The sequence below is a fragment of the Cyanistes caeruleus genome, chromosome 6 (genome assembly GCF_971803275.1).
Source record: "Cyanistes caeruleus chromosome 6, bCyaCae1.hap1.1, whole genome shotgun sequence".
Classification (NCBI taxonomy): domain Eukaryota; kingdom Metazoa; phylum Chordata; class Aves; order Passeriformes; family Paridae; genus Cyanistes; species Cyanistes caeruleus.
The window spans coordinates 6,830,484-6,855,477 of record NC_141706.1 but is presented as its reverse complement, the minus strand read 5'-3'; the positions used below and the strand labels follow the sequence as shown (position 1 = coordinate 6,855,477).

The 24,994-nt window shown below is 40.5% G+C and overlaps 1 protein-coding gene across 29 annotated transcripts in view; it reads right to left on the bottom strand.

Annotated features, from left to right (window-relative positions):
* The window catches only part of DENND2B (DENN domain containing 2B), a 152,726-nt gene that overhangs the window by 73,698 nt on the left and 54,034 nt on the right, over positions 1-24,994 (bottom strand). For 24 of the 29 annotated variants that reach the window (XM_086892031.1, XM_086892056.1, XM_086892043.1 and 21 more), the window contains one exon: positions 11,265-11,369. In XM_086892031.1, coding sequence (XP_086748157.1) covers positions 11,265-11,344 — 80 coding nt within the window. In that variant the 5' untranslated portion in view covers positions 11,345-11,369. Of the gene's footprint in view, positions 1-159; positions 271-8,477; positions 8,690-11,264; positions 11,370-20,276; positions 20,423-24,994 lie in introns of those variants that run through there. The other 5 variants (XM_086892049.1, XM_086892050.1, XM_086892047.1 and 2 more) reach the window with 4 other exon arrangements.

Here is a 24,994-nt window from a genome sequence, read left to right as displayed (position 1 = left end):
GACAGTTCATCTCCTGCAAAACTGGTTATGGGAAACAGCACTAAGGAATTCAGTGCTATGGCACTTCATGCTCTTCCCTTCTGCTGTATTTAGTTTCCTCCTCTCGCCTCTGACAAGCCCACAACTGCCCACCACTGCGATCACTTTACCCAGACTTACTCAGAAGCTCTTCCCTCCTGGAAAGACGCAGAATGGAGACGCAGGAATTCTCAATCTGGCGTGTTTTGCCATAGCCTCCATGCTCCCTGAACGCTGCCTGCTTCACTTGTCAAGCAGCAAATGACACACAGAGAGGGTTTGTCAAACCTCTGTCCCTTTGTGTGCTTAAGGGGAGGAAACTGCCATTAATGTTTAACAAAACAGGAGCAAAGCCTTTCTCCGCAATCTCACGGGACCTTTGAAGGGAGCGGTGTGTCTGGCAAGCCAGAAGTTTGCTCCTGGTAGCCCACAAAAAATGAGCTTTTATTTTAAAGTTACAGAAAGCAACAGTTTACAATTCATTCCTGAAGCTCTGAACTGAGGTGATTCTGCTGCCTGATGCTAAAGAAATCATAGAAGCTGTGTAAGAGACCAAACCACACACACACACACACACACAGACACACACACAGCCTGCCTGGCTCAGCCCCTATCTTGAAGCCCACAGGGGTGACAGCACTGTTTGACAGGAAAGGGAGAGGTTAAAAATCCACATTCAAACGCTTTCAGGTCTCTGCCAACAAATGGCCACAGGCTTTCTGCCGTCACCCCTTTGTGTTGACATAAAGTGGCTTCCCAACTCAGCAGCAAATCGAGGGGGCAGAGGTCCTGTGTGAGAGCAGCCTCATCCCTGGGCATTTGTTCAGCTGTCTGGGCTGGCAGCTCCTCTTCTGGCCCAGCTGGCTCCTGGGGTGAGCATCCCACTGCACAATAGAAAAGGGGACTCTGCTGGAGACATCCACACTGTGCCATCAGGAGGATTAACCAACACTACCTGAGTGTCACCAACACTGCCCCATGTCACCAACACTGCCCCGTGCCGGGCACAGAAGTCCCCTGTAGCAGCTGCCTGCCAGCATTAGCTGTTAAAAGGACCTTCTGGGCTTTTCACTAGTTTGAACCACAGAGCCTTTCTGTGCTACTGCCACTGCAATTAATTCTGCTTTTACAGCTCAAAAAGTTATGTTGTTACCTGGAAAAAGCTTACTTTTAGGAAATTGTGATGTGTGGCTTATTGTAGAAATCGAAAATGAAAAATAACATTTGCATCTGTTAGCTGATGCTAATTTTTTGTCAAAAAGGTACTTGCTATACAGCCACAGTCTTGAGGATCACCTTTGTTGAAGTGACCCTGCTTTACAGACTCAACATTTTCTTTCTATAACTAAGGAGAGAAGACAAATTAATGATCCTCATTTACTTCAGCAATTTTCCTGCAGCTGCCTCACAATAAAATACTACCATATATTGGCATTAAAGTTCATATTTAATATGATTATTATAAAATATTTCCTTTGTAAAAATACTGTTTTAACAAAGAGCTTCAAGAGCAACATATGGATGCTCTGGGCAAAATTTCCATATCTGGTTAATAACAAACAGGATATTTAGGCTCTAAGAAAAAGCAGTCAGGCTGTTACAAGAACTGACATTCCCATTGACTACAATAGAGTTTTATGGATTGGCTCAATAAATCCATTTTTTAAATTCTATTTAGTTATCAGGAGCATCATATCTGTTACAATGGTTATATTTAGTTGTGCTTTCAGCACTGAAGCCCATCCTACCAGATGCCTGCACATTGCTGCCTGCTGCTCAACAGCTCCAGGGTGCCCTGGTGCCGAGGGAATGTGACACATTCCCTTGTGGCACACTGCCAGCTCTATAGACAGGACCTGGCCAGAATGGAAATAACCTCAGAGTGCATAATGGGAATTGTGACAAAAGTTTTGAAAAAGTCTCCCAGGAACTATGGGCATTTTTTCAGGTATATATTGTAATAATATGGATGCTATCTTTGTATTTCCATTAGCCCCCATTTTCCTGCTTGAAGAAAAATGCTTACAGTTTATTTTGCTTTTAGAGGCCATTTGCTCTCAATGTTCTTTCCTCGTGTGGAGACTGAAGGTGGTGCTCAATGTGGAGACTGAATCAAGCACTGAGCTAATTCTCAGCCTGGTCACACAATATTGCCTGGTGAATAGTGACTATGTTGTTTAGAGGATGAAGCCTGTGAGGATGCCATGTCTGTGCATTTCTTGCTCTGTTTTCCCAGGCAAATGTTTGGGGTTTTTTTTCCAGTCAGGAGAGAAACACATATTATCTATCTTATTATGTTCAGATCTTACTTTTAAATTTAATCTTCAAAAATTCTGCTTTTAAGTCTTATTTTAATGCTCTGTTCTGCCCAAGTGGAAAATATCTTTTTAGGATAACCAAACAGTGCAGGAAACTGATAAGACAACACAGCCCCTTTCATTTCCAAGCCACTGATTCAAATCCAGACTGAACAGAAATTGTTCTCCCACACTGGTAGCTTTTCAAGAGCTCAAGTGTAAAGAGCTGAGTGTCTTAGGTCCCAAATGGACAGATATTCACAGAGCAGGGAATATAATTTGCAATGCTCATCACTTGCATCTTTGATGGTCTTTTCAGTGAGATTGGTCTCACTGAGCATCTCCCTGGTCCAGAAAGCAATAGAGTTTCATTCCAGAAAAATTGAAATATTGCCATTATGATGTAAAAATGTTATGCACGTGACTACTATGCCCTACTCCCTGAGGACCTCAGTCTCACTCCTCATTGCCACCCAAAAAACAAATTCAAAAACTTGTGCTGATTCTCTGATACTGCTCTGGTGGGGACTCCTGTGAGTGTCTTGCTCATTGCTTCTATTCACTACAGCTCCGTGCAGTGGAAGCACTAGAACGGTATCAGAAACATTTCCAAAAACAAGCTCTTGTAATAATTTTCTGTAAAAATATCTTAGTTCATATCTTAGTAGCCCAAGTACATTATTGTAAATACAGTGATTAAACAAATAACGATTGCAGTGTTAGTCTATGTAGTTTTCCTACTGCAACAGTTGCACTAAAAATGCCTCTTCAGTGTAACTTCTTATATAAAACTCTGGTTTTTTAAGACTTGTTAGTTTATCTTTTTATTTTTTTTAGTTTCCAGTGGTTTTGGCAAATATAAACCTTAATAGAAAAGGTAACTTTAATGATAAGGTATGATTTGTTTCATGTAAAAACATACGGCATTCAAAGTGTCATGAGAATTAAATTACAATGGTAAGGAATTTACTACATTCCTGTAGCCTCTAATTAATAATAAAATTAACTATATCTGAAGCTTTGTGAAGCAAAATTCAATCAAAATTTTAGGGTTTGTTGGGGTGTTTTCTTAGGAACCTATGCAAATGGGAAGGAGATAATGATAAAATTTCCAGCTAAGAAAAGGTGATTTATTTGACTGACAAGTGTATTCTTCCTGAATGGACTTTTAAAATTAAAGTCAAACAAACCAGCCAGCAATAGAAATGGAACAGCAAAATTCCCCATTATCAACTGTTTGAGAAAGCCCAAAGGATGTATCCAGGAGCAGGTCCACTTCTCCAGTTCTATCTCTTCTTGCTAGAAGCTGTCACCTCGTCTCACAAACTGTTCCTCTCACGTCTGCAGACCGCTGTGCTCATCAGAATGTTTCTGCAGCCCTGCTGAAGTGCTCTGTGAGGTTCCAGCATGGCCTCAGCTCTGCCAGGCCAGGGTCAGTGCAGAGCAGAGCGAGGGAGGGGAACATCGTGCCTCAGACCGTCGGAAATCAGCACAGCACCGCTGCCACTCGCCCAGATAAAGGGCAGCAGTACAGTCAAAGCCTGTATTCAAACCTTTCCCAGTTTCAGGGTCATCTGAACCAGCACTTTGACTCATTCCCATGCAAATGTTTCTGTTCCTGATGGCAGTAGGTGCCCTCCCACCTCCCATGGCTCAGTTCAGAGCTGAGCTGCCAGAGCTTCACATCCCAAATGCACCTCCACTCTTACAGCTTAAAGAACAGCTCTTATTTCCTTCTGAACCAAATGAAACTCTGCGCTGCTGGGAACTGAGCTGCTGAAAATTTGTCAGCTGCATGGTTCAGGCTGTTTCTGCTTGTAAAGACTACAATATTTGCCAATAGATTTCATATCAGTTATTCAGTTTTCATTGTAATTTGGCGGGTTTACTCATATAGTTTTCTAAACCTCAGTGGTTTAAACAAAATAAAAAAGCTGTGTTTCATCACATCTCCAATAACTGAGCATATTTCTTAGTCTTAGAATTTTATTAAATCGCTATTCTTCCTGTTCCCAAGCTCATTGTCAAAATATTAAAACTTGGCTCTCTTCTAAAGTAGCAAACATTTTCTACAGGGGGTTTGTTGTTTTTCTTTCTCACAAATTCATAAAGAGCTCATAAAAGTTCTCACTAGTACTTCTGAGCAGTAGGCAAATACTTTTGGCAGGAAAATGCACCTCAGCAGTTCAGTGTGGAGTGCCTCGTTGCCTTGAGCCCTGCTCAGCTGCCAGGAGATCTCCAGCAGCAGAGCAGAGAGGCTGGGACATGCTGAGACCGTGTGAGCTTAACTGACAACGCTGGCCTTTTGCTGCTCTAACAAAGTCCCTGGCAGCTGCTCTGGCTGGAAAAACTGGGAGACGTTTTAGCCCAGGCCACTCCACAACTGATGGGGCAACGGAAGTTTTTATTTTAAAATAAAAATGAAAAATAAAGCCTTGACTTCCTGCTTTAGACACACAGAACTGACTCTCCTTTTCAAGCTGCTCTCACTCCTTCCTCCTCAGAGCCCTCAAATAAAACTTGCATGCCCAAATATGCACAAAACAGCATCCACTAACCTTCCAAACCACGCACAAGTGTCCCAAAAGTTGTGAACAAGCAACTGCTTTTAGACCTGCTGCCTCCCCTGTTCTTGTGTATAAGCCCAGGCAAAGAGCACCTTTCATCTTTAATTAAAATGCAGCCTTTCACCTGTAATTGAAATGCAGCCATCCACAAGGGAAACAAGCAGCTTTTCTGTCCCTCACAGCAGGACTGTCCACATACTAAGCAAAGAAAGTGTAAGAGATGAGAAAATACTTTATCATAAATGTGGTAAGCCAATGGCAATCACACAAAAATTAGTGGGAAAATTGCACATGTGGGAAAAATTCAAGACCAAAACCTCATTGCTTTAGAGCAACACTGAGAGCTAAAGATGCATCTTTTGATTTGCAAGTTATTGCATTCTTCACAATGTTCTCCAATCAGAAAACTGAGGGTATGTAATAAATCTCATAGTCTTTAAATTTATGTTCAAGTGAAATACATAAATGCAATTAATTACATTTTGTTTATTTTACTCGTAATATTTTTTTTACTGTAGGACCAGGGCTCCAGTGTGGTGGATGCAGCATTACCTCCCTCCCAAGGCTCTGTAACTAATGGTGAGGGAGTTGTTCAGTGTTGTCTTGCCCTATCTGCCCCAGGAGTCATCCACCCTGGATGTGAGCACAGAGCTTCTGCGTTAGTCACAAAACAGTTCATCATCAGTGCAGACTGGACCACATCTGAATGATTGACCTGACAATAAATTTGGGCAGTGCCTACAGCTCAACACAGAGCTGAGGAGCACTGGTTTAGTTTGCACTTTTTTCTTGTATTAGGAGTAGCAGAAGAATTGAATAAATAAGAATTCCTTTTAAGCCATGTTGTTACGTATCTGATAACACAAACAAAAGGCCCTGCATTTACATCCATGAAGGGATGTCTCTAAAAGAGAAACAAGTCCTGCACAGACATTGCCTCTCTAAAGGTGACCCTTCTCTGTAAACAGATGAGTTTTCCTCAAGACATGAGATTATCTTTGAAATGAAACATTTGCTGTGGAATGGGAAGAGAATAAAGCACTCTAAGGACAAGCCAGCAGAGCGAAAAAGTGCCAGCCCTACTCCAGCACTGAGAGCAGAGCACTGCTTAACTCCAGCACTGGATGTATCTATACATTCTTTTATTTAAGAATTCTAGAGGTGTCAATTCCTCAGGCAAAATATTTCTAGATTTCTGCCCAGCCCATAACCACATAATCCTTTCAAAGGAAACAAAGTATTTCAGTTGGATTTAGTAATGTGGACCAAGAATTAATTTCACTTTAAAATAAATAAATACATTTAATGTAAAACTGAATGAGCTTGGCTTGAGTATGACTGATTTTGGAAGCGGTCATACATCTCAGGTTCTTAAGGCACAAAGTCTTCCTTCAACTAAGATTTTTCTAGAAGTTTTCTTAGTTTCTAACACCTTTCTAAGATTGTTTGTGCCCTGAGAGAAATGCAGTAATAAAGCACAAGACCTTGACGTGCATGTGAAACAGCTGAGCATGGAACTGTGTGCATGACGGAGACAGGAAACCAACCCAAAACAATATTCCTAGTAAGCAACCTATGGGCTTACTTTGTTGAGAAATGTAAGTCATTATTTTATTTGATACTTAAAGAATTATAAACAATCCATCTGAAATGCATTTGAGATGTCTCTGATTATATTAGTCTGGACTATGTGTTGCATCTCTATTGCCTTCCCTGGAGGTAAGGTAGCTCTACCAATCAAAATTCTGTCCTATTAACCTAAATTCTGAACAAGGAAAAAGTTCTGAGCCACTAAGCCAGTGCAAACATATCTCAGCACATTAGGCTAACGGGGGTGACAAACTGCCAGTGACAGCAGGAATGTCCTCACACACTGCTGGGAGATAAAAACCAAAGCCTATATTTAGAGGTTTGTGGGTACTTGGCTCAGTTATTCCCAAGCAAGAAGATCCAACTCATGATATCAGATTTCAGTTTTAACCAAGTAAGAGTGTGTTTGGTTTAAAGATTAAACTGAAAGCATTTAGAAAGGAGAAGTTTTATGAGTGTTATTTGAATAGACACTTTGCAATTTGGTGCTCATGGCAATTTGCAGATTTAATCCTTTGTTTGCACAAATCTCTGGTGTCCTGCTGTAGGACCATCTGACATCAGCACCCCCACTTTATTGTGCCAATAAATCATGACTGCTCAGTTGGAGAACATCCTCCACCAACATCCTCCAGTGAGGACAACACCTTTCCTGTGGAGACTGGGTGGAAAGACAACAATCCACATCACAAAATCCAGTCTGTGACAAAACTCCTGTGATTCCAGTGGCACAGCTTTCCTTGAACACATAGCCTCTGAGAACAGTTTTTCTCAGACACAGTCCTTTTTCACAACTTGAATCAGGGTTGGTTTCTGCTTTGGCTATTTTCCCAAATCAAATTCAGAGACATTAAATTTGAAAGATGTTTGTTCTGGTTCATCATGGCAGGCCCTCTATATATTCTACCAGAGTCATCATGATAGTAAAACATCTACTTGCAGAAAACTTAATTTTATCTTGACTGTAACTGTTTTTGTAAAATGTTTATGGCCTTTCAAAACCTCTCTCCTATCCTCCAAAGTGGGACCCATAACATAAGGCACACCCTGCACCACAGAAAATTTTACAGGCAAAGAGAAATTCTGCCACTTACAAATACACTGGAAGAAGTCTGTATCTCCAAAATCTGATGTTATTTATTCCTCAGGCAGTAAACTCAGATGAAAAACTAAATCAACTAAATCCTCTCAAAAAAAACAACCCTTCCTGTACTTCAGCTACTGCAGCAGGTGAGAAGACTCAAGTGTATAAAATGTCAGAGTTAAGATATGGAATATTAGACAAAGACATTAAGAATTATTTACAGAAATTATGTAGCCACACAATTCTAAATATTTTTCAGCCCTGAACTGGTCCTTGTTGCATCTATCATCTCAAACTGAGGTGCAATTTCAAGATATAATGATATACTAATATAGAATTACTTAGTTCAGGAATTTTTTTACTCCTTGTATTTGTTACACTACACAACCTATGAGTTTGAAAGCTGTATTTTGCTAACTTGAGCATGACTTCATAGACACAACTACTGGCTTATTTTAATACAGTACAGCATAGAAGTGATTTTTAAGTCAAAAGTAGTAGTGTCATTTCTACATTTACCTTTTTTGCACTGGAGAAAACACAAGTTTTGGACAAATACCTAATAAAAAATAGAGTTTCTGATAAAACACAAATACTCCAGATAAATAGTAAATCATTTGCTAAGGGAAAGCAAGCCACTTTGTAAGGAGAGAGAGGTACAAACACCACTATGCCTTTCTGTGACTTCTGTTCTCTTAAGATTTCCTCAGAGTTACACTGATCCTCATAAATATGGTGCAATCAAACTCATCTGATGCAAAAGGGTCATGGTTGTGCACTAGCTGCAATCATGCTATGGGCTCCTTTGTTCCCTACTGAAGGATTGAGATTTCACAGAGCTGTTTCCTGACATAATTACTAAAAACTCACTTCCAGCTACACACAAGGTGCTTTCCTATCCTTCCATTCCTTGGCACTCACCTCAGTGACTCACAAGGAAGGATTAAAGTTGTACCCTGGAAGTTCACTGAATGCCAGAGTCTCCTTCTGTAAGCACAGCAACCCTTCTGCAACTTCTCCAATTTGCTTCCTGACTCTTGTTCCAAACAACATCAGAATGTTCCCACTGGCTTGGACCAAAATAGCATTCCTGGTCCTAGGTTAAATCACTGACCAAGAGAGTTAGCAGGTGCCTGGAGAAGAGAATAAGAGTGTGTAGTGTAACTTAACCAGCTTAAGAGTCTGTTGACTCACAGATTTTATTTCTGTGACTAAAAGGCTTTGGAAAATTTTTCTTCCATGGATTTGTCTGATTGCAGCATGGCATAACAGTAAGTTTCTAGTTTAAAAACATGCTGCTGAAAAGTGCCTTCCTTTCAACTGATTCTCAACCTATTGTCTTCTGGTTTCCTTGGATTTGTATTAGTTCTTAAATGAAAAGAGTATTTTTTCCATATTTATCATCTCTGTCCATATATTATTTCAGATATCCCTCTTCCCCTTCAATCCTTTCCTTTCCTGGATAAAGAGTCACAATCAATCTACCCTTGTCATGTAGTGAAAATGTTTCCAACCCTCAGCCACCCCCCGTCATAATTCTAAAATTTTCTCATTCAGAGCAGAGTCAAGTTTTCTCTCCTAACATATAGAAAAATCTCAGTTTTTAACAAGTGGGGAATGAACTTCAGGTAACTTCAAAAAAGCATGCATTAGTGTTGTTTTATTTAAAACACTTCAGATCCAAGAGGGTTTTTTTTTTCCTTCCTATGCTTACAGCAGAAACCCATAACCAAATTCTCAGGTGAAATTCACAGTCATCCTCCCCAGTAATGTCCTTGCTCTGCTCTCTGTCTTTCCCTCATTTCCTGAAGCACCATTCAAACAACTCTGGTGGAAGAATGGTTCTGGTGATTCATGGTAGAGTGGTAATTCCCACTCTGGTGAGGACCAAGGGAATTTGAGTTACTGCAAGTATCTTAATGCTGCAAAGCATGCAGCTGTATGGATGTTTACATGGAGGCAGCTTCTTTCCACTGAGAACTTCTGTTACTAAAATTTAAACCCATGATCTACAGAGATCTGAATCACAGCCAAAGTAACAAGAAAGACTTCTAGAGACTTTACTGACCTTTGCTTCTGACCTATAAGGAATCAAAAAATGTTTAACCAGCTGATGTCACCACATCCCCGAATCACACCTTGCATCTTAGAATCACAGAACCATTGAGGTTGGAAAAGACCTTTAAGATCATCAGCTGAACAATCTTGAAACAATAAACCACACCAAAACCAAGATTGACAAGAAAATAACACTGAAAAATATATCTTAACAAGCAGGAGACTGCTACACCTGTGAAATGCCAGTATCAGCACTAACTCTGCTACCACAAATTATAAAGTACATTTGCAAGTCTCCAAATGCCCAGTCAAATCCCACACTAACAGAGACAGTGACTGTTCAGTTTAAGTGAATCTTTGAACGTGTTTACAATAAATTTTGCAAGCTTTAAACTTTTATGATGGCAGCACTTACAACACTGATTTACAGTCTGACTCAAATGAAGAATGCTCATGGTTGACTCCAATAACATCCTTTTGCAGGGTTTCTCAGAGACAGGTGAAGATTACATAAGGCAAAATAATGGATGGAGAAATGGTGCATGACCACCTATTCATCTCCTCACTTGTTGTGCAAGTGCAACCTAAAGATTTTCCTTAGCTTCAGTCTCTTACTTGTACTTGCAAAATCTTTTCCTGACAAATTCTAATCAAAACAGAAAAAGATGATGATAAGGAAAGACAGTTTATTTGACAGTTACTATCCAATAACTTAGTATCCCACAGTACTTTCTAAGCTATTCAGAATGGAAACGATTTTGGAACAAAAGACTTGTCCAAAGTTTGGCAAAGACTAGACCCAAGTTCACAGCACCAATCTGTCTGCACTGGTGGAAGGACAATAAACAACTTGAAAATTCCAGAGATCATCAGGGAACTGTTTTTAATATCTACATATGAATATCTCTCTAGAAATTCCTTAAGCCACCCTGACCCCTCATTATTTTATCTTTTTACTATTTTGTACTAGAAGATGGCAAACACACAATCTGGGAAGTGTACAAGAATACTGAGCCCACCTCTGCTGAGCTTCACCACAGCATAATATACCTAATAAAAAAACACCAGAATGGATGCTGGTTGTCTGCACCTTCCTCTGACTGCATATTTTAAAAAGTTTCGTTTTTCCCCTAACTGTGAATTACAAAGGTAATCTACTTTGCAAATTATTTTAATGCTACAGAAAGGACAAGCAAAGCAACAGAGATGAGCCCTGTACTTTACATTCAGCCCTTTCCCACCTGCTGCCTGCCCTGCAACAGGAGACAGACTGACCATGATCTGTGAAGGCAGATACAGCAGAGGCAACGTGACACAAACCAACACAAAACACAGACTGGAGACTGGCAGTGAAGGAAGGCTGATGTGCAATCACATGCCTGAGGAATTCAGCCCAAAATTTCTGAGCTCTATACAGCACCTTCCACACAAGGTCCTTCCTTGCAATCACTCCTATCATAACCAGCCATCGTTCAACAAGAAACAACCTTTCCTCATACTTTGGCTCCTCCTCTCCCTACAAATAACTCCTCTCAGCCCAGCAAAGCTCTCTGTGTCAGAAGAGAGGTTGCTTATCCTTGAACAGGCACCTTGTTCCAAACACAGACAATCTTTACTTAAAATCTACAAATCCTGCAGTTCTCCACTTACCTATCCAGAGTGTCCTGAGGCACTTTACTCCCTCCAGCTCTGCTGTTGACGCTGCTGTTCTTGTTGGCAGTCATGGTCATTTCTGCTCTCTAGAAATGTGGATATCTGTGAGAAGAAAAGTCAATTAAGCTACAGCAAACCCAAATGACAATTAACTCCTTGAACTACAATGCTGTGTAAAGGCAGAACTCCAGGTTGCTTTTCATTCTATAAAATACAATCAGTGTAGGTATGATCCTGAAAAACTAAATCCTACCTCTCTGCTACTGCTATTGCACATCCACTGCCAAGTTTATGAGCCCAGTGCTATAAATGGAAATAACTTACGAAAAGTAGGTGTGTGCTTCAGGTGCTGGCCTGTCTGATGAACAGAACTTGACACCAAGTTCACAAAATATCATTATCACAGGTTTGGTGTGTGTCTTGCAAACTCCATAGCTGGGACTGGAGTTTTGACCACACCATAGCTATCCTCAAGGAATAAAGAAGGCTTTCTCACCTTTAAAGTAGAGCTCTATTATGGAAGTGTTTTCTAGTAGTGACATTTATTCAGTGATGGACTTTTGAATATAATTTTCAAATCTGCTTGTGATATAAAAATATCACAAGTGGTTTTCTCTATTGGCCTCAGGATTCTTTAAGTAAAGCTGTCTTAGGATGCTTTTAAAACCTCAGGTAATATAAAGAATCTTTATCAATTCCTAGTTGGCTTTTTAGCAATTTGGTAATCCCAAAAGCAGCCAACTTAATTTCAGCCCTGTGTATCAAGTTGGGTGCCCAAAAGATGGGTCTCACTTCTGTGACATTGCTGCACACTGGCAAAGAAACAGCCCAGTAGCATGATTTATTTTGCCTTCATTCTATTGTCTTAATAGCAATGTGCTGTGACTGAAGGGAGAACATGATGATATGGATTAAGGCCAGGATGTCATCCAAGGGATGCAAAAGCAGGAATCCCTAATATCATGCCCCTACATTGACTATATCCCATCTTTCTCTTGTGTAAAGCACTGCTCTTAGTGGCCATTTCTTCCATCATTGTCATCCCTTGAGAAATATTTTGCAAAATGAGGGAGGAATGTATTTTCACATCATGATAAGACTCCTAAAATGCCAGCAGAGTCCCTTGAGAAAGAAAATGAACAGTATTTACTCCACCTGATGCCACAGGGGTTACTTATGAAGGATTCTGTGGCTCTGCTGGCACCAGTCTGGGTGGTTTCTGAGATGCTGCTTAGCTTATAAACTAAAATATCTGCCACAGTTTACAGCACTGCCACCCAGGGTCTGACCAGAACTACCAATTTTTACAACCATTAACAGCATAGCTAATGCAAAAATAAGGAGTGTTATGAAACCTGATGTTTACTCAAGCCCACAGGAAGTCCAGACTGCTTGAGAAGCCACTGTAAAGTGATGGTGCAGAGCATGCTGGGGACTGACAACACACAAAAATCCCTGTACTAACAGACCTATCACAGTTAAAGGACATTCTCTAAACCACTTTGTTCCAAACAGTTCTGCTACAAACACAGTCACAAAATCTGCAGATTTCAGCTCCAGAGGCAGTCAATCATGCTGACCACAGACTCCAGGTCTATTTGTCCTTCTCCACTGTCTTGTATCAATCTTCCCAGATTAAGTAGAGATTTATTTTTTTTTTCCTCTGGTTGGTAACATTTTTTTCTACACCAAAGCTCCCTAAATTCCTCCAGTGTCTCATTGTTATTGTTACTGTTACATTATCAAGATTACAGGGCTGTTACAGAACTGCCTGTTCCGACTGGAAAAGGGATTGCTTGGGACAAAAAAAGGAAGTCTGCTAATGCTGGCCAAGCTTTCTAGGACTGTACATTCCACAGGGAGTAAGCAGTTTTTTTTAATGTTTTCCATTCACCAGTCCAACACTTTTACTGTGTTGAATCTTAATCACTTATTAGCACTTAATGTGAGAGAAATAAGAGAGATAAACATGGCATAAGGAGAACAAGAACTGTTAACATGCATGTATAACATTAATTTTCCAAGATTTTCTTTTCTGTTCAAGGCAAAAATAAGCTGAAGAGATCCTCAAAAATATGGATACTGACCTGACACATTAAAAAAAAAAAATACAGTGTGCTTTTATGCTGCTGTTTTTTTAGTGTCCATTTTTGCATACCCAAAATCAGATGAGAATAAAAAAAGTATGACAAAGCTTGATAAAAATTACTGTGGTTAAGGTTTAAACTAAGTGATTATTTAAATCTTACATTTCAAAGCCACCTTAAATGTCAAGTAGAACAAAGTGGTTTGTTTTCAACTAAAGATAAATTGAGTTCCTAAAGACAATTTCTCAAGATATGTCTGATTTAGTGATACAAGTGTGTTCTTTCCCATGCAGTGGAGACTATGGTTGTATATATGCTCATATCAACAGAGCTTTCTATTCAATTTTCCTTTAATGCTTATTTTGGATGAATATTTTACTGCAGGTGATGCTGGTATCATCCCACCATATGCAGGGAAAATGCAAACAACATGAACATGGCAGAAAAGCATTCAGTATTTACAGAGATGCCTGTAACAAAAGACTTATATACTTACATCACCCCAGAAAAACTCACCCAACCATCCACCTATCCTGACCACCCCAAAAATAAAGGGAAAAAAAAAACAACAAAAAACCAGGGACAAAGAAACAAGGGAAAAAAAACTAAACTAAATGTTATTGTTAAGTAGAAAGTTATTTTAGAGACTTCAAATGAGTCTGACAGCCTCCAAGATTATTGAATCTTTGTAGGGTCAGAATCACATCCCTTGGGCTTGGGTGAGAGCATTCCTCACTACAGTATTTGCAAGTTATTCTTCACAAAGCAATGGAAACCAAAATCTCTCAAGTATTGTGACATACTGTTGGAAACAAATCCAAACATTGTCATGTCCCACAGATTCTGCATTGCCTCATAAACCATCTAACAAACCTGGTCTAAAAATGCAGAATTCTGTTCTATTTGTAAATGTAAAGAATTCCTCTGAAACCCTTATTTAGCCATAATTTGTGCTTTGCTCCAGACATGGTTTCATTAATTTGCTTAGGATAACTCTCAAACTGGGAATTTAATGAGCCCAAATGGTAGAATCATTACATCAACTTGCCTAAAACCTCCACAAGCCATTTATCAGGATGAAAAAGTAAAGATGACAGACAAATATAAAAAATGGTGCGATGGCAACAGGGGATCTGCTGCTCATGCCAGATGTTTCCTAACAGATCTTTATCATTACAGGAAGATCCAATGACAGAATATTCCTTATTGACCATCTGTTAATGAGCCATACACTTTTACTCTTTTAAAATTAAAGTGTGGCCTGAGGCTTTTTTATGGATAGATGAGGCACTGAAACCCATCACACTTAGGGCTAATGAACATTACAGTGCCACTGAATGTCTAATTCCATTAACAAGTATTAGTGGGGGAGGGGTAAATCCTCTCCTCCTCCTGCTCACTGCAGTTTGAAATTATTCTTAATTTCCTAAAACATCCCAACACTTTGGAAGCCCCCACTCTCAGTCTCACTGCCAAAAAAGGGAAAGGTTGTTTTCACTGAAAGCTGTGAATGGGAGTGGGTTGAGGAGTGAGGCTTGGAGCAAGAACCTGGAAAGTCAAGGCAACACAGAATGCTTTAATTGCTTTATAGCTTCAAGAAAACCTCCTGCTTTCTTATACACAGTGCCCATCAGCTAGCACATTCTAAGAACTGATTCCTTCCTCTCCTCCTGTGGTGGTGAAGGTGAATGCTATTGAACCTAGAAGAAGAATTTACATGTGGTGTCTGATGACTTGAGAAGGGAGCCTTTGAATGTAGGTTCCCAAGCCCTCTCCTGGCATTATCACTAACATGGCTTGAAATCTACTTGAGACCTTGAGTTCTGAAGTTTTTTCTTGCAGATTGTTTTCCCCTTGAAATTCCACTGATCTGGGATCTGGAAAATATGGGAAAATATTACTCCTTTGGTCTGCCCCACAGAGCAGAGACCTGGAGACATAACAGGAAGTCATAACAGGGAAGAACTACAGGCTGCTAAAACAAATTCATGCTCTTGAAAAATTACAATGAATACAAACTTTCATATATTTATAATAATTGATGTGTCTACTTATTTTTCTCTTAACAGTAGCTGCAACTGGCTTTAGCCATTAAGAAGTTAGCTTAACATGTTAATTTGCTTTTCTTACTGCTTTAAGAGAGCTTGCCCACGTGTCAAGTGGTGTAGTACAGCTGAACTCTTCTTTAGGAGTTGCAGCCTGCTTTGTGGCAATTTGCCTACTCCCTTCCAGTAAAACAGATAAATATGCCCTTCTAGAACAGCGTCAGTTCTGATGAACTGGAAAGTCCAATAAAACGTTTAAAGATTCCTGCCTTGAGAAGGCACCTGTAGAGACTCCTGAGAACATTCTTAGAAGAACTACATCAGGAATACCTGTTCTACAGACTAACCCCACAGTCTCATCCAAAATTTCCCTTCCTACAATCCACAGCCTGTTTCCAACCAAGTCAGTGACCAGTCTCTCTGCTAAGCTTTCACAACTAGGTGGCAACTTAACTTCTAGCACAAACTTCCTCCTGTAACCAGAGGAGTGGTGAACTTGGTTGCCATTGACCCTTGCAATGCCAAAACCACCCTCTCAGCAGTTCAGTCTCCACTGAACCGCTCTGGTACTGATTGGGAAACTGATGTTACAGTACCTACTGGAGGGGAAAGAAGTTACCTCCCCCAGGCAGATGAAAAGCAGACACTCTGCCTAAAGCAAAGACAGCTCTCCACTCCCCTTTCACTCTCCTTTCCTGCTTATCTGCCACCTAAAATGCTTTTCCCTTTCCTGATGGTCCTGATCTTTTCTATTTTGTGCCTTTATTCTGCCTTGCTCACCCTACTTTATCTTCCTATTACTTCATTTCTCTTCTCTCAAGCTGTTCTTTTTTGCCCCTCCCCTTAACTGAAAATGGGCAATACCTGGTGGAGAGAACAGACCTCACTTGATATACACTGCAGTTCAAACCTAATGCCTGAACTAGGTAAGAGCTCAGTGCTAAGCTCCTCTATTGTCCTTAGCAGTCCTAGAGCAATCACAGCATCCAAATGGAAGGAAAAGAACATGAAAATCAAGGAAGAATACATTTAGAGAAGGAGGCATGAACAGAAAATATGTCTCTTATCAAATCAGAAATTAGTATTTCCCTGTGTAGGCTAAAGAAAAGGTTTGGGTTTTAAAAAATATGTTGGCTATTTCAAGCTTAAATATCTTGATTTGAGATACCAGGGTAGGAAGGGTCTACTTAGAAACTATGTCTAATATATCACAGTTCTTTGGTATTATTCCTCCTTTGTTCTTTCCCTTCATCCTCAGGATTTTTGCATAAAAACAACCATTTAAGTCTCAGGATCACACCTGTTCCTGTTGCTTACTCCTCAGTGAAGTCAATGCTTTAACAGCAACATCAACACCATTTGCACAATAATCAATTGCTTCCTGTGACTCAAAAAACAAATTATAAATTTGCTAAAGAATGAGAGTTGGTTAGCTTTGAGGAACAAAGATTCTTTTTCATTAATATCTCTTGTGTCACAAAGGATATGATAAATGAGAAAACAGAGTGTTCTTTAGTATTTCCCACAAGATGTGACCAGTCCCTAAAAACATCCCAATGCAATTCACAGAGTGAACAAAGATGGAAGTCTGAGTAAGTCTTAGAAGGAACTTCCCAGTTGAGCTGACACCCATGACTGAGCCCTCCTCACACCAAGTCTGACTGACAAAGCATGCCAGACAGCTGAGAAGCATCCTGGCTTTGCAGCTGCTGTAGGTTTTGATTTATTAGAGCATCATCTGAGGCAAAACACGGGGTCACAGCCATCCTACAGAACAAGCTGCTGTGCCCAGAGTTGTCAGCACAGCTCCCTTCCTGCCTGTCAGGCACACACGGCTCCCACTCAGAGCCCTGCTAGAGTAAGAATTGTAAAACTATTAGCAGTTATAGGCCTTGCAAAGTGTTTTACATGATGGGAGGAAGGGCAATCATCTTTGGATACCTCAGAAAAGTCAAGAGCTGATATGTGGTGATACCATGAATCTCCTTCTGGTTAGATCACTGTGTGCTAGTGACGGTTCTGAGCCAGCATCTCCCAGAAGCAGGTCCTGTCCATGATATCCAAGCTGCCAGTGCTAATGTTTCCAGTGAAGAAACTATTAATTTGCATGGACTGTCTCAATATTATGATATAAAAGCACTCTGGGAGAATGAGATATGGGCTGGAGACCTCATGGATGTAAGTAGAAAACACTGGCCAAAGCTGTCTTGGCTTGTACAAAGATATGAGAACAACATTGGGTCTGTCTCTTTACCTCTTGGCAGTTACCCAGGGAATCTGTAGAAAGGCACACAAAAAAATTTTATTCCCCTAGAGAAGATCTTAATTCCCCTGTATCCAAAGTACATCCAGAAGTGAACCTGGACACAGGCATTAGCAGCAACAAATGGGATGGCAAGTAAATCCATTGTTTGTATTAGGGATTTGTGCAGGGACCTTTCAGGAAGGTATCTGTTTACATTTAGAAATTATGTTGTTGCACTTAAAGCAACATCTGCAGGATGCAGAAGCTCTGAGCTCTGTTGGAGCTCTGACATGGAGTTCAGTTGCAGTCTTAGCAAACCTGCTTAGAGGTAAGATCTGCAAATTCAGTGCCAGAGATGAAAGCCCACCACCCACATTCTGGAATCTGGCTAAATGGCCCATTTTCTCAAAGGTACTCCTATTTTTCCTACTACCTCAGGAATCTATCCAAAAATCACTGCTGTACCAGAGGTAGAGGCTTAAAACTGGCCTGATTTGAGCAGATCTCTCATGCACAGTGGTTTTCTGATTCAGATCCCCTTCATGTCTATGAACACCTTGGCTACCACCTACCTCTCCTTCAAACTCTACATGTTCCAAGCCAAAAAAAACAAACCCAAGTTCCCATTGCTCCAAGGACAATAAACTACAATGAGGTGTGAGCAGCCTGACTGAAAGGGTGCAGTCCATGCCCTGCCTAAGTTCCCACCTCAGACAGCTAAGTAAAGAATTATCAGAGAGAAGCATGGACCCAGCAAAACAAGTGAATCCCAGCCTCCCTCCTAGCTGCTGAAACAGAGGATGTATGCAAAAGAAGCAGCAGAGATGAGGGGTGAGGTCCAGACAAACTTCAGAAGAGTTCAAGACTGGTAGAGAAAAGGTGAGGTGAAGGATAGCTAACATACTATGAGAAAAAAATGGGAAAGAAGAAAGTGAAGAGATTTTTCTAGAAAGATGATAAGGCAATAAGAAACCCCAGGTGGGAAGAGAAATGCAGCCCCCTTCTTCCCCTCCACACTGGGAACACACTCTGTGTCCCCCAGGAAAAGCAGCCCACCTTTCCTCATGCTCCAGGATGTTTTCATTTCACAGATAAATCTTCCTCACAGAATAAACTTTGAATTTTTCTGAAGATAATTCAAGAAAAATGGATCTGCAATACTGTGGTAACCTGACATGAGACTTCACAAAAGAGACAGAAATTCCTGCAGTCCTGCAAAGCAGGTGCAAGTCCATGAGAGTGAGAAGTGGGTGCAGGGTCTGCATAGCTGGTCATTCAATACACAAACTCAAATCTAAATTCCAGTTTTTGAGTCCCTGATTCACAGGGGGATTTTAATTCCCCCTCATCCCCCACACACACAGCCCTGCAGTGACTGCAGGAGAATTGCAGTTCCTAGATTCCTGTAATTTCTTTACAGAATTGGTTCTAAGGGAGATTGGAGGAAAAAGAGGAGAAATGACCGAGAGAATATTGGCAGAATGACAATATAGCAGAATGACACTAACAAACTGAGCACAGCAAACTACTTTTTACCTTTGTTAACAAAATTATAGTAGCTATAGCAACAAAAAGGGGGGCAGGGAGGAAAAAAGCCTGAGACTTTTCAATATCCCCAAAGAACACTGCTTTCTAATATGGAAAAATCAAGATTTATGGCACCAGCAGCTCCTACAAGGCAGGACTGCAGTAGTGCACAATGGTTTCAATTAAAGGCACCAATCATTAACCACTGCAGTTGGGCTTAGCAGTTGACAGGCAATATCATCTCTTCAAGTGAGCCACGATTCCTTCAGGGACTGAACTAGCTTCTCTTGCTGTATGGCGTGCCCTGAAGCCCTATTTCTGGTGGATTTACCTCATATAGCCTGTCAAGCCCTGTGGCAATGTGCCTAATGTCACTGCTCAGCAGAGACATCTCCTGTGCTCAAGCCCTTGTGCCTGCATCCCTTGGCCAGCCATCACACACTGAGATCCCTATGGATGCTGCCCAGCACGGCCCTGCACACTCAGCAAGCATCTCGGGGAGAAAAGCATTTCAGTTCCCTGCTGCCTGTGAGTATTTTCCTTCTCAAATACACACACTTGCGAGCTCAAAGAGGGGAGGAATGTCTGGCACTTCTGCGGTGACCATCTGGCAGAAGCACCGCTCCATTTTCTGGCAACTTGAGCAGAGTCTTAGAACAATTATTTCAGTTCCTGATTCAAGCGCTGGAGACAGAAGATCAAGTTACATTTCTCTACAGCCATCAACACTAATTCAGTTTTCACTAAGTCAGCCTTGCAGGAATTTCACTCTTCCACACTAAAACAAAACAAAACAAAACAAAACAAAAAAAAAAACCAGGGGAAAGTGTGAATCTATACTGAAAAGCCAGTAGAAGAAACATAAGGAATTTCAAGAGTTGCCCTTCACAAATGAAAAAAAAATGCCAGTAATATACAGCAGAGAAGGAGCAATTTCTTCCTAGAAAGAATATTTTTATAAGATAAAATGATAAAGAACTGGATGCATTGAAAATTAAATGATATCATGGTCCTCAGTGATATCCCCTGGCTTTATAACAACCGTGTAAATAAATAAGCTTTCTTCCCTTACTATTACAAGCTGATTGTGAGTTGAAGAGAGTACCTTCACACCTATTGCTCAGCCACAGGTATACACAGCCATCAGCAGAGGCGCTTTTCCCAAGGAAAGGGTTCAGCTCCCACAGCACTGACCTTTGTCATCTGCATGAAAGGAAAGTTTCAACAAGCTACCACAAGCAGAAGTGTTATAAATCACCTTTCATCAGGCCTCCAACCACTAGCCAGAGAAACAGCTGGAAATACTTAAACCTGTTTTAACATTCTTTGTAGAAGGAGGCAGAGAAACACCTCCCCATCCACCCACTGGAGCTGATTGCAGCCACCAAACCACTCTGGACAGTGACTCTATTTCCCAGCAGAAATAGAAAACCAAGCAGCAGCCACAGAAACTCTAGCTCTGTTCCCATGTGAGCTGCAACCAGAGTGGCAGGAGAGAACCACAGGGGTTTAGATGGAGGCAAACAAATGCACAAAAACAAATCCACAAACTGTGAATGGTATCACATATCTTTTAAACTTTCACATGCTGGGAGATGCTATTTGATGATTTGAAGTAGCTTCTCTTCTTTTATGTAAATGATTTACATGCAGCTGTGTACATGACATGTTGGAGACTTCTCAAGAGACCAGCCGCTGTTCCAAAGAACTCACACTTCTATGATAGGAATTTCATAAATGAAGGCACTAACTATCTTCCCAGATGTAGGCTTGAATAGACCCACTGTGCTGGAGAGTTCTGCTGAGGGAACAATCTTTCTTCACAGTCTGCAGAGCAGGAGTAAACCTGACACAAAGGAGCGTTACAGCCTGAACTGTTTTGTTCTCAGACTGGGGAGAGAGACCCACAGGGGCTGTCAGACAAGCGCTGCCCCCATCACTCGGGCAAGTGCAGAATGTTCCCAAGCTTCCCAAATCCCACTTCTCTGCTTGCAATCCAATTCTGAACATCTGTAATAGCAGAGAGGGCATGGAAGAACATGGGCTCAGAAAAGTGTCAGGTAGAAAATGTGATCCCATGCCCTTACAGTCAGCTGGATGTGTCGAGGAATAACAAGTAGCCAGAGCGTGCAGGAGTAGGGTCCCATTCCTTGTTTCCAAGTTGGCTGCTGTGCCATAATGTGCTACCACTTATGTTTAACAATATTGAAACATGTAACCTTGAAATATTTGTGTGAAATTATTAATTTTATCCAGACAGCGTTTGGAATGCTGCTCCAGCCACCAGCATTTCTACTCAAAGTTTCACCACTGGTGCTCCTACTTTAGCTCAGTTCAAAACTGTGACTAAAATATCATTTAATAGCAGTTTGATTTTGCAGTGATCTCATTGAAAAGGCATATGCAGCATTGCCCTTGCAACACAGAGACAGCCACAAGATAAGCCTAAGGGACACAGATTAACACTCTGATAAGATAAAATTTCAGCCCCTTTTCTCTTGCAGGGAATGTTTTGGCCTTTTGCCAAGCAGAAAGCATTCCACACACAGTAGGATAAATTTGGTATAGCACCCATATGGAAATATCTTCTTCACAACAAGGTCAGGGTGTAAAATCTATTATCTGAACACACTCTCCTACTTCGAACATAAGCCTACAGCAGAGTTTGACTCAAACTTTCCCCATCTCAAGGGAATCCATATTTGAGCAAGCTTTAGTACAGCACTGGCACTAAAGCTGGCGTTCATCCTTCTTTTCTTCTTTCCTATGGTTTTAAGCTGAATGCAGCAGAAGTCAAATTTGGATCTGCTCCTTATACAAAAATATTTTTATTGTTTCTTCTAAAGTGTGGTTACTATAGATGAAAACTCTGCATCAACCAGACCTTCAGAATTGGGCCTGTCTACTCACAACAAAAATGTCAAAGCAGGTTTTGCTATGATCAATTATGGAACAGCCTGAAGTTGTGTCAGGGGAAGTTTAGGCTGGATATCAGGAAAATGTTCCTCACCCAGAGGGTGGTTGGGCACTGAAACAGGCTCCCCAGGGCAGTGGTCACAGCACCAAGCCTGGCAGAGCTCAAGAAGCATTTGGACAATGGTGTGACTTTTGTGGTGTCCTGTGCAGGGCCAGGAGCTGGACTCCATGGTCTTCATGGGTCCCTTCCAACTCATTCTTATTCTCTGATAACATATAGTTCATTTAGTGAAAGGGAAAACTGCAATTCTATTCTGCTTTCATGGAGTTTATGCTTATAGTTTTCACCTTAATTCTAGTTTCAGACACTCCTTTGCTACTGTTCACAGAGGGTGATACCAAAAAGGAAATTACAGCTAAGACTTCTCTCCTGTTTCCTACTCTTTTCACTGCTCCTCCTTCAGTTCAGTTGTATGCACAGTCATGTTCCCAGTACCAGTAAACAGAGAATTTAGAAGTGTGCAACTACAAATACACAAACTGTTACAGATAGAGGTACTGCATACACAATCTAATAAAAAAAAACTTCACAAATAAAACTTCTTTTCCAATAAGTAAATTGTGCAGAATAAAGTATACACACAGAGTATAAACAACACTTTCCTACTAAAAATTCCATCATCACAAGACAAATACATCTTTAAAGGTAAAAAAAAAAATCTATTACACAGAAACTCTTCGGTGTCAGTTTCCTGTGAACATATTTTATGTGTTTGATTAATGAACAAATCAAAACATTCAAGACTGATACTGAACTGTTTTGTCTGGCATGAAATCTGCATTTCCAGATTCCATGTGGTTTCCAGTTGGTACCACAAACTTGGCCACAGTTCATTCAAAATTCAGTCCTAATGCTCCAAAAGGTAGATAAATACCTATGAACATTTCCGTCATTCCTGGAAGGTGATTTGTATTATAGAGGCAGATAAAAGTGTACCTGTGCCTAGTGTACCGTGGACAGCAGATTCCACCCTGCTGCAAAAAAATAATTGCCTTTTGCTACTTCAAAAGGTAAAGATTTATAAGATTATGAACCCACTTCAAATACCTTTTGTGGCTAGCTACTCATTTGATGATTTAGGGATGAGATGTTTTAACTGATAATTTGTATTGAAATTTGTAGGTGTTCTAAATGCACCAGGATTCACAGGTTCCTACAGAGCATGAATTCCTGAAGCTTCCTGATGGAATAACTGCCTCTGTCTTCTAGTGTCTGCCTATTACTTAATATCTGAACTTCTATCTCATTTTCCCCAAACAAATATTCTACTATTTAGCCTAAAGAAACAGTGGGACATCCATATGCAGCAGGTTTTCATTCTCCTATGTTTTAGATGCAAAAGTCACGTTAAGAAGTTTTTTTCTGGTCCTAGGGAATCTAAAGGTGTGAAAAAACATGAAATTCACCTTGGCTGATTCTTCACAGTAGCTGTAGTCTAGGTGAGGCTCTGAAGAAATTATATGTGAGAAAATGGTTTGAGGTTTGAGAGCTTTTTTTCCAACTGCAGTTTAATTTTATGGCAGTTTCAAGGCATTATCTCTGCTGTTTCACACAGCTGCATTTTCTTAATACTTTGATCAGTCTTTTCATCAAAAAGCCAATACAGTTGGAGTTTCTGTGAGTGTGATAAATTCATCTCATGCTGCAGCAAAACATCAAGTAACTACTCCATTCAGTTCTCACAGAAGCGACTTTTGGCCCTTCCAGTTTTAATGGGAAAGCTGGAGCCACAACACAAAAAATGAGAGCTCTTTGGAAATGCAACCACACCCCTCATATTCTGCTCTTGTATGTCCCCACCCACAGATACACAACAGAGGAATACCAGCTGCTGAAGTTTTGCAGATGGCAAATCCAATATTGTGCCATTTTGGACTTTCTCCTCAAAGGATCATTCCACATGGCTTCTTTTATAGGGCCAGGAGTTCTTTTCTCGGGAGGATGGATATTTGGGCATGGAAAATATCTGTGGGCACGAACAATGGGGAAATAGCATTTATAAATTGAAATAAAGCCTTTCCATTTTGTGGAAACAGCTGGAGGGAGGAAAGAATCTTATGAATAACGTAGTTGAAACTCAACAGGCTGTTGACAGTGAGTCCTTTCAGATGCTCACTATGGCTACACTCTTACATGACAGTACAACATTTAAATCTATAACTAAAGATGAGTCAATGCACAGTGATGTACCCAGCATTTTGTTTCACTACACTGAGATTAATCAATCCATCCTTCCCCTACACACAATTTGTGGGGAAGGAAGAGTATTTTCTTCTGCATCTTATGCGTTTCGTGGTGTTGTACAAGTGCTAGGATGAGGATTAATTTTCAGTGCTGCTTTAAGCAGACAATTCATTCAACACAAAAGTATTAAGCTCAGCAGTCAGTCCAGGGGATGGCTGCACAGGCACCTTCAAGGGAGCATCTGCTGAGCTTCATGTTTCTCAGAAGGTATTTCACTCCTGCCACACACAATGAGGCTTTCAGGTTGCAAAAGGAATCTTGTTTCTTACAAGAAAAGAGGGGAGACTTTCAGTGTATGTCATTCAACACAGCATGTTTTCAGTACAGCTTTTCAATACAGTTTTCAGAGCAATTCCACATGTGAATGCTCAATGAAAATAGACAAAAAAACATGGAATCAAAATTTCACATGAGGAAACACCATAACAATCTCATTAAAAATATGACAGAAATCTTTCAAAACACTGTCAGCAAGGTACTTTATTCATGTTAAGGAGAAGCAAATATATTTTAATAAATAATTTTCTTTTTCTATTGGAAGAAGTAAAAGCTATTTGCCAGATAAATATTTTCCTTCAAAGCTACCCTGCTTCATCCAAGCC